This window comes from Antrostomus carolinensis, unplaced genomic scaffold, assembly GCF_000700745.2.
Source record: "Antrostomus carolinensis isolate BGI_N321 unplaced genomic scaffold, ASM70074v2 scaffold8616, whole genome shotgun sequence".
Classification (NCBI taxonomy): Eukaryota; Metazoa; Chordata; class Aves; order Caprimulgiformes; family Caprimulgidae; genus Antrostomus; species Antrostomus carolinensis.
The window spans coordinates 238576-247833 of record NW_010319781.1 but is presented as its reverse complement, the minus strand read 5'-3'; the positions used below and the strand labels follow the sequence as shown (position 1 = coordinate 247833).

Sequence of the window (9258 nt, the reverse complement as noted above, 5' to 3'; positions counted from 1 at the left end):
CAAAGTCAAACTGGATGCAGTCAGGCTGGTAAGTGTGGAGTTCTTATTTCAGTCCCCGAACTCCTACAGGTCCCGTTAGCAGCTGATGTTCTCTGTATGAGCAGGAAACACAAGCATCTTTCTGATGATTTTTAGTCCCTAATTTGCCTTTCTCTGGCCTTCCTCAGTGCCAAGAAGTGACACTGGAGCTCTAGTGAAGCAGTAACTGTGAGCTTATCTGCATCTCCAAGCAGTAGGTTTTGGATGAACATGGGATTCCTCTTTGACCTCGAGGCCCTTCTCCAAGCTGGATCAGGATGAACTGAGGTGAGAACGTATTCCTTCTCCTTGCTCTGGTCTTGCCCTTGGGATGTAGGATCAAAACTCACTTGGGTGGGAGGATGGTGCATGGGATTTGTTAACAACCTACAGGCAACTCCTTAGAGCAGCTGGAGTTGGGAAAGGAAACCTGCAGCCCTGCAGCTGGCTGTGCCCTGGTGAACCATCCCAGGTAGCCTGGGAAGGCTGAGAAATTGTGTGAACCACCACCAAATTGCCTGACTCCTAAGTGTAAGTTCTGGGCATTGAAACAGGACCTTTGTTGCCCAAATGACAGTGATTTGCGGTGATTCCCCTGCATGAGCAAGGGACCGTGCTGCGTGGGCTGCCAAGCCTCTGCCCTGCTGCCGGGCAGGGAGGGGAATTCCCTGGATTTGCTCTTTCATCTCAGACAAGGACGTGTGGTTTGAAGCAATCGCTCAACCCGCAGTTGGCACGACTGGCTGTCGTGCATGCAGGGAGATTTCAATAATTCAGCAAACAAAACCAGAGCCAGCAGCAGATCTGGGCTCCAGCCAAGGCTTGGGAAGTTGTCCTACCATCAAATAACAGCTCTGCCTCACAGCTTGAGATTTCCCTCCTTGGGAAAGCACTGTCAGCCAGGGGAAAGAGAAATCCTTGACCCAGAGGTTTTCTGCTGCTCTAGAAGAAGAAACGGGTTGATGTACTGGTTCATACTGGTATGGCATGACCTTTTCCTGTCCCAGCAGTGCAAAGGGAGTCAGAAAGCTAGGTGGCCTTTGCCAAAACATTAGGAAATACTTCAGTTTGCCCTTGTCCTCACAGAAACCATCATGGTTTGTTTTTTTAATATTTTTTTCTCTCTTCTTGTTGTCCTTATTCCTTCTTTCTTTTTTAAAAAATTTTCTTTTCTTTTCTTTTTTTTTTTTTTTAAATAAAGTGTATTTAGTGCTGGTGAAAGATGCTGAATTGGCAACCTTAGAGATGGGTGTTCTGTCCACCCTAGGAGAGCCCTGGTGCTTTCTCTGGGCTTCCACCTCTTGGCACCAACCCTGTGCTCCACTCCCTGTCCCATAGCTGCCTCTTGCTGCACTGGTTGGGACACCCATGGCTGAGCATAAGTTCCCACCTCCCATCCCAGGCTGGGATGCTGCTGAGCTGGGCCAGACTGGACCTCACAGTGCTGAAGGGCATTTTGCTGTGAGCTGCTCCAACTGCTATTTGGGATGCAGCTTCTGCAAGCAGGAACCTGTTTGTTCCTGGAGAAAGCATCATATCTGCAGCCCAGGTCAGCTGGGGTCCAGTCCTGAGCCTGAGACGGGGGTGAGGGGAGAGGAGGGAGAGTGGAAGCAGCTTGTAAGTGCCACTTGTCTCTCTGCCTTCATTTAGTGCCTAATCCAGACCTGACCTCAAGTGCTTCAGTGCAGACTGATTGTCTCTTCCTTCACGCTCTCTGTTACTCTCCTGGCTAAAGTGCAAACGAACACGACCGAACCACAGACTCATATAATCATGGTGGTTGGAAAAGACCTTTAAGATCATCAAGTCCAACCATAATCGCCCCAGGTGCTGCAACTCGGCTCAGGGTCCCAGCAAGGCAAGTGGGCCATCCAGCCCTTGACTTGCCCATGCCAACCCCAGCCAGGCTTTCAAATAACATCCTGGAGGCATTTGATGTGTCCCCAACGCCAACCTGTGCTATCACTTGGCCAAAGGGAAGATCCCTTTGCTCACCCATTCCCACCTCCCTCCCCCCCTTTCCCATCCCCACCAAACTGTGCCAACCTCCCCTTGGACAAAGCAGCCTGCTCTGTCTTCCCATCCATGTTAAAGCTAAATGCAGCACCAAAATAGATACAAAAATAGAGTTTGGGGTCTACTGGCCCAGCTTCACTATTAATATTACTGCTATGAAATGTCTGAAAATAAGAGCTGCTCTCTCTGTACACACCTTCCCCCCACCCACCCCTTACTGACAATATTGCCGTTCGCCCGCTCCTGTCACAATGAGGCATACATATGCCTGTTTTCTCTATATTTTAAATATAATTTCTGTTTTAACTCATCCAACATTTCCATCCCCTCATTGTAAACAAACATGGCAGAAAGGAGTTTGGAAAAAAAAAAATATAAATCCTTCATCATTTCTAGTGTTCTGAATAGTATTTCTGACTCCTGGGACTTGAATCCTGCCAGGTCAATTAAAAGGACAGAAGGTACCTGCGATTTCTGATGAAGGCCCTGATGTCCTTCTTGGGTTTCCCATTGGATGCTATCTGATGGGGATGAGAGAGATAATGTATTTACTTTCCTCTATCCTAAAGTCACAAAGTGTTTGATCGGCAAATCTGGGACTTAAAAAAGTAAATATATAAAATAAACAACAACCCACAGCTTCTTTCTGAAGTTTCCCCGTCTATCCAGTTTTCAAAGTGCAAATCCTAAAGAGGCATAGAATGATTTTCTTGGGTTTTCTTTTTTTTTTTTCCTTTTGTTAGGGCTTTTTTTCCCCCCACGTGCTTGACTGGTATGGCCTTTCTATAGCAAAAGTCAGATAAAGCGTAATTGCGGTCGTTTCTGCACATGGAATTATGAATTATTCCAGTGACTTGAGAATCTAAGCTGTTAATAGGCTAAAAAAGATTTTTTTTTTGTTTATCTTTTTTTTTGATGGTTTTCTTTCTGCATTATAATTAAGCATGAATATATATTAATATATTACACTGCTTGGATTGCAGCTGGAGCAATCCAAACCTTCCTATGCCATAAAACTAACCCCCACCCTGCACTCCCCAGATCAAGAGCTTTTTTTTCTGCTCCCTGTGCTGGTTATCCTCAGTCCACATGATTAAAAGTCCCTCCCAGCCCCCCTCCCCTTTTTTTTTTTAGTAGATATTGCCACATTCTTAAATTCATGCATTGCTGCATTGCTATTGCACATATATAAAGGATTCCTTGCTCCCTCCCAGCTGATCCCCTTCCCTCACTGGTTGTGCACATCCTCTCTGCGGACGATCTTGTAGATGATCCAGTAGAAAATGTTGAAGATGAGGAATGCCATAGGGAAGCCAATGCGTGAGATTTTGTCAATCTTCTTGGCTCGTTGAATGAAGAGCTTCCTCATCTCCTCAGGGGAGCGGGATGGTGGTGGGACTGGGTTGGCTGTGTTGTTGTTGTTGGCACCCTTGACAGAGATGCCATCCTTGGCTTGTAGGCAAGCTGGTCCCATCCCGTAGGCAGTGAAGTTGAACCTGCCTTCAGCAGCTTCATCCTCCTGAAACAGATTCAGCATGGGACTCTACTTAAAATGAGATATAGACAGTGCACCCTCGCTATAAGGCTCTCCAGTGACATTTTCCTGATCTGCAAGGAAAAGACACCTCCATCACGCCCCGACCTCAGCGCCCTTGGACAAACCCTCTGTTCTTAGGAGATCAGCCTTATAGAGGGGTGCCAGCTGTGTGATGCACAGATGCAAATCAGGGGATCCAGGCACCCCATGGAGAACAGGACTGACTTCCACCCCGCTGGTGTCTTTGACATGTTTGAACCATTTGTGGCACTGTGTTCATTTTTCCAATTGCATCCCCTGTTTTGCTTCTGCCTCTCCCTCCCCCCCACTCCTCTCAGCACCTTCTTTGCTTTGCCTGTGCTGTATCAGCTCGCCCAGAAGGAGTGGGCTCCATGTAACTCAGGCAGTTGAAGCCTCAGTGCAAGGCTTCCTACAGAGTTACATGGACGTGCAGGTGCCGAGACCTGTCCAGGAAAAGACCTCTGCAGGCAGTGTGCAACCAGCCCTCAGCTCACCTGCCCACTGGACCCCCTGAGCCCCACAACCCCTCTCCACAAACCATCTTTCAGGTGAGGAACAGAAGTGCCCTTCTACAGGTCAACGGTAAGACATGGTTGCTTGTGCTCATTCCAATTTTTAAGCAAGAAAAAGAATTTGTTTTCCAGTCTAAAAGCAAATGGTGTTTTTTGGAGGAGGCCTTGCAGGCTTCTCAAAGCATTCTAGCTCTGTTTTATTGAACACAGGGGTGTAGTCACCGGAAAAAAACAAGTTTGGCCAAAGGACTGCAACCACTGAGTTGCATAGGCAGGGTCAGAAACCCAAGACTCTTGACTACAGGTCATCAAGGCTAATTGTTAGACCAACAGTACTAATTATCTATTATAGAGGTTGATCCACACTATGTCCCCCAAAACTGACCTGTGTCCCCCAACGCTGACCTACCAACCTCCTCCCTTATAGCCCACCTGCCCGACGTGCCCTGCTGCCCTTTCCCCTCTCTTTTGCAGAGTGTCTTTTCTGGATGGCTCCCATATCAAGCAGATAGCTGCGTGGGATGGAGGCACTGTGCATGGGGACTGGGGTGAAAGAGCAGAAGGAAGAGCACACTGGCAGATCTGAGCAAAGCAAAATATCAAGCCTTCTTTGTTTTAGTTTTTTTTGGGGGGGAGGGTGGCAAGCTGGTGAGTTATGTGACCTACCAACAGTCCTATTTGTTTCAGACACTTGGCTGAAACAAATTTACAGGCCTTTGGATAATTATTCCCTGCTCTGGTTGTGTCCCCTTGGTGTATCTCTGATCCTTGATATCTGAGACTTGACAATCCTTCAGTGTCTTTGCCTCCTAACGATGCCTCTGTGAGGAGGCAGTGCTCTGGTCAGGGAAACTGAGGCACCGAAAATGAGGACCCAGCTGCTCTCAGAGCTGGGTGAGTCCTGGTGCTGAATACCTAGTAAGAGATGCTTTGTGAGCTGGGAGCCAAGGTTCACAGAAACTCTCCTCTTGGCTCTCTTGGAGAGAATTTTTCCATTAAAAAGGCTGCTTTTCTCATGACAGGTGGTACAGGAGTTCTACTCTTCAGGCAGCCAGAATCTGCACTGCAGATGAGACACTGGCAATGAGGGTGGATAGGGACCTGGAGGGGTACAGGTAGCAGGGATCACTTCTGGTCTCACCGCTTCATGGTCAGCAGATGCTTCCAGCTGCACTGCTGGCTCCTGCCAGCGCTTGCCGGCAGTGGCACGGGATCCCTGGGCTGTGTTGGGGACTGCACCTTTCAGGCAGTGGGCACCAGCATCCCTTGGCTCTGGGACATCATGAAGAGTTTTTTAAAGGTCTGTCTCATCCCTCATCTGTCCCCCTTTCTTTAGCTGGACTCTGTGCAGCTAATAATGTGTGCATGTGCTGCAAAGGCCTGGCTTTCTGAGATGCTCAGAGCTTATAAACCTTCTCATCACATCTGTATTAGAATCATAGAATCATTTAGGTTGGAAAAAACCTTTAAGGTCATAGGTTATTATAAGGGTTCAGGTAAAACTGCCTCTGCTCTTCTCTGGTTGCACAAACACACAAGCACTGACACATGTCTGGTTTAGCCTAAATCACTTATTTCCCTAATTTACTGCATTTATTTTCTCTCCTCACTGCTGAGGAAAGAAAACAGGCCACTGGCTGTTTTCTGTGTCTGATTTGTTTTGTGTGAGTGATGTACCTGGGATAGAGCAGCTAATGGTGTCTTTTTCAAGATATCATATCAAAGCAGAAGGGTAAAGACATCACCAGCTACACTGGCCTGGCCTCCTTGGACCAGGTCTCCAAACACACTCTATGTGGGTCTGATGATGGTGTCATATTAACCAGACTCAAAGGGACAGTAACTCTCCCTGGTCACCACAGTCCCTTCATCTCCCCATGCCAAGACCTGTCTGTCCCAGTAAATACAGATGGAATAATGGGTTTGGAGAGAGATGGCTAGTCAGTCTTTCTAGTCTAGTCCTCCCCCTTCTTCCAGAGGGAAGGAGGTAAGAGGTGGCTCAGAAATGGAAAAGACCAATTGAAATCTGGCAACAGATATTTATTGATTTGATTTTGATTTTTCAGAGAGGAAAAAAGACTCTTAATGCTGAGAATAAGCTAGTACCTTGCATCTAACTCAGAGGAAAATAAGAAACGGATTTGTCTGGATTCACTTATATTAACGTCAGACCGTGGCATATTGGTGCATTGAGCTGTGAAGAATGGCTAGGAGGTTTGATTTGGTCAGACCTAACAAATGTGGGCATGGGCTGGTCCTCTCCCCAGCTGCCTCCACCAGCATGGACCACTGCATCATCCCACTTGTTTTTAGCCTGGCATGTCATACCTAAACCAGGCAGAGCTAGCCAGACAAGTCAGGACATTGGGACAGAGCAATTAGGTTCTTTGGCAGCTGCACTAACTCATTTGCATATTTGCAGTCGGCTCCTAGTTTTCTGATGAGCCTGCAGACCTTGTTCATTTTGCTTTTGCAAGTGTTTTTGTTTATACTTTGTTCCAATTAAATTGGTGTGAGATAGGGCAGGGATTGTAGTAGCAGCCTTGTGTTCAATGGAACATCTCTGGCAAGTATCTTTTAAACTCATCTCTATATTAGTGGCTTTTTTCTCCTTATTGTTTTATCAACAGAGAGATCTGCAGACAACAGCATGGATCCAGAGTCAGGATGCCTGGATCTAGATGAGGAGATAAAAGCACTATGAGGCACTATGGGTGGTTTTAACTTTGGGTCTATTAAGCAGGCTGCATCTTCTGAACCAAAATGGCCTTGGTTGATTTTGAGATGACAGGGTCTTGCTCTGGCCAAACAAAATCAATGGGTGCTGATGGTGTTGTCTGTTACTTCTCTCTTGCATTTGTCCAACACTTTTCATCCTGGGTCCTGATTGGGTTGGGGGCAAGTGAACAACTGTCTCCTGTTTTGCAATAGGACAACTGAAGCAGAGAGAGGCAAATCTACAAAGAGACAGGGATTCCTACTCCTTAGTCCCCACTGTCTCCTGGAATGGTGGCAATTCTCTAAGCACACACTGCGAACTGCTGTAGGACAGGTCAGACCCTGGGAAATAGTTTTAATGGGTGGGACAGTGAAGCAATGGAGTGGGGGGTCTCTGGATGGGATGGGTCATGAGGAGATCTTTAAATAGAGGGTAGGCAAATACCTATGAGGAATATTTTAGGCAGACCTTGGTGGTCTCCTTGAGAGTCCCACCAGCAAAATTTTCTATGTTTTCTTTTCTTAGCAAATTTACTGTTTTTTTTAATGCTAGTTTTAGGGAACCCCAGATTTGATACCACCTACCTGATTCTACTAGTTAATTAAGGGCAGTTTTTAAGTGCCTTCGGTCTTGTGATCGCAGTTACAAGACCACAGTCACAAACTTTTATGCTTCTTTCTAGTGCATCCTGTGAGGTGAAATCTTTGCTGTGGTACCTCAGCCTAAAAGCTGGTAGAGTCCAGGCTGCAGGGGTTGCGTATCTATGTGACACGTGCATGCTCGGGTTGGTGTCGGTCATGGTGAGTAAGCATGGAGCGAGGCTAAGGCTGAGAATAATGCTCTTTTCTTCCAAGAGGAATTTGCAGTCAGTCTGAGAAGCAGATGCTTTTGAACATGGAGATGATAGAGACAAAAGATGCATCACTTACCTCCGGGCTAATGTGGACAGTCTTGTTGGGGGATGCTGTTCTCTGACAGACATCCCTCACACCTCCCTGCCTGCCTCCCCCCAGTCGTCCCTGTGTCTTCTAAAGAGGAGAACTCAGACCAGAACATTGCTGTGTGAAAATTGTTCTGTTGAGAACAACCCTTCTGGTTTAGACTGCTTGGCTAGCTAATAAAAACCAGCTTGCTAGATTCTTGGGATCAGCAGACTGTTAGAAGAGACATAATTCATTGAGGTAGCCCTGCTTTTTGATGTGTGACCCTCCACCATATACTGAGGACTTCCCTGGGAGCTAGTGGCTCGGTTCAGTTGACCATGTAATGATGTTCTGCTGGGACAGATTCCAGCTGTGTCCTTCATGCTTTATGTATTACCTTATGGTGCCTCCTCTTCCTTCTGAACCTGAGCAGCTCTTTGTGCTGTCGAGACACGAAGTTGACGGCAGCATACTCTAGAAGTGCAGAGAACACAAACAGCAAGCACACGGCCATCCAGATGTCTATGGCCTTCACATAGGACACCTAGGAGTCAGAGAGAGAGATTGAGATGAGGTGGCTTCTGCACCCAAATGACTTTTTGCTTTCCATTTTGCATGTTACTCCCAGGGTCTTTGGGAGGAATTAATCAAGCCATGGTACGGTTGACTCTGCTCTTGGATACCAAAACCTAGCTCATGAATGTATTATCAAGCCACTGAAACTGCTCCTGGGCTCTTAAGTAGCAATAATTCTACAGTTTTTAATGTATCCAGGTCTTGACTGTGATGGTTTATATGCAAGTAAAAGAGTAATCCAATCTAATCATACCAGAATTCCTTCACAACAGGGAAATTCAGGACTATTATAAGAGTATGATGGTCAAGTGAATAAAAGCTAGAATGTAGAGTGTACATCCATGTATCGTTGTTGCAAGGGTTTGTAAGGTAGAGAGCTCCTGACTGCTGGGTGCTGTGGTAGATCTTGGGGTGAGTGCTGAATCTTAGGAGAAGTTTTGCTGCTAGTCATTGAAACTCTGCTAAAATTTTGGTAGGAGTGGTCTGGAATTCTGCTTGCCCTTAAACAGGGATAGTGCAATAGCAGCAGAATGTCTCTATGTTGAGCAGGAGGATCCGTATGGTGACTTACTTATGTGCTGTCCCCAGAGAGTGCACATTTTCCTCCTCTGTGAAGATAAGTGTGTTCTCTACCTTGGGCAGTGATGCTCGGGAACCAGAGCTCTGCGTGGTCATAGTGAGCACTGTGGTGATCCCCAGGCCAACACGAGCAGGTGCAGCATCCATATTGATCCAGAAGGAGATCCAGGACAGAATGACAATAAGGAGGCTGGGGATGTACATCTGGATCAAGTAATAGCCCATCTGCCGCTCCAGGTGGAAACGAGCTTCTATACAGGTGAACTTGCCTGAAAACAACAAGAGATACATGGAAGATCACTGGTAAAGCATGGTGAGCTTCCTGTTTTCAGCTATTGTCTGGGGACTTTGCTTGCA

The 9258-nt window shown here is 46.7% G+C and overlaps 1 protein-coding gene across 2 annotated transcripts in view; it reads right to left on the bottom strand.

The window, feature by feature from the left end:
• Window positions 1-3262: 3262 nt before the first annotated feature.
• The window catches only part of GLRA1 (glycine receptor alpha 1), a 40110-nt gene continuing 34114 nt past the window's right edge, over window positions 3263-9258 (bottom strand). Inside the window, exons 7-9 of one of the 2 annotated variants that reach the window (XM_029085289.1) lie at window positions 8956-9170; window positions 8144-8290; window positions 3263-3577 (exon numbers count right to left, since the gene is read on the bottom strand). In XM_029085289.1, coding sequence (XP_028941122.1) covers window positions 3263-3577; window positions 8144-8290; window positions 8956-9170 — 677 coding nt within the window. The remainder of the gene's footprint in view (window positions 3578-8143; window positions 8291-8955; window positions 9171-9258) is intronic. The other variant, XM_029085290.1, reaches the window with a different exon arrangement.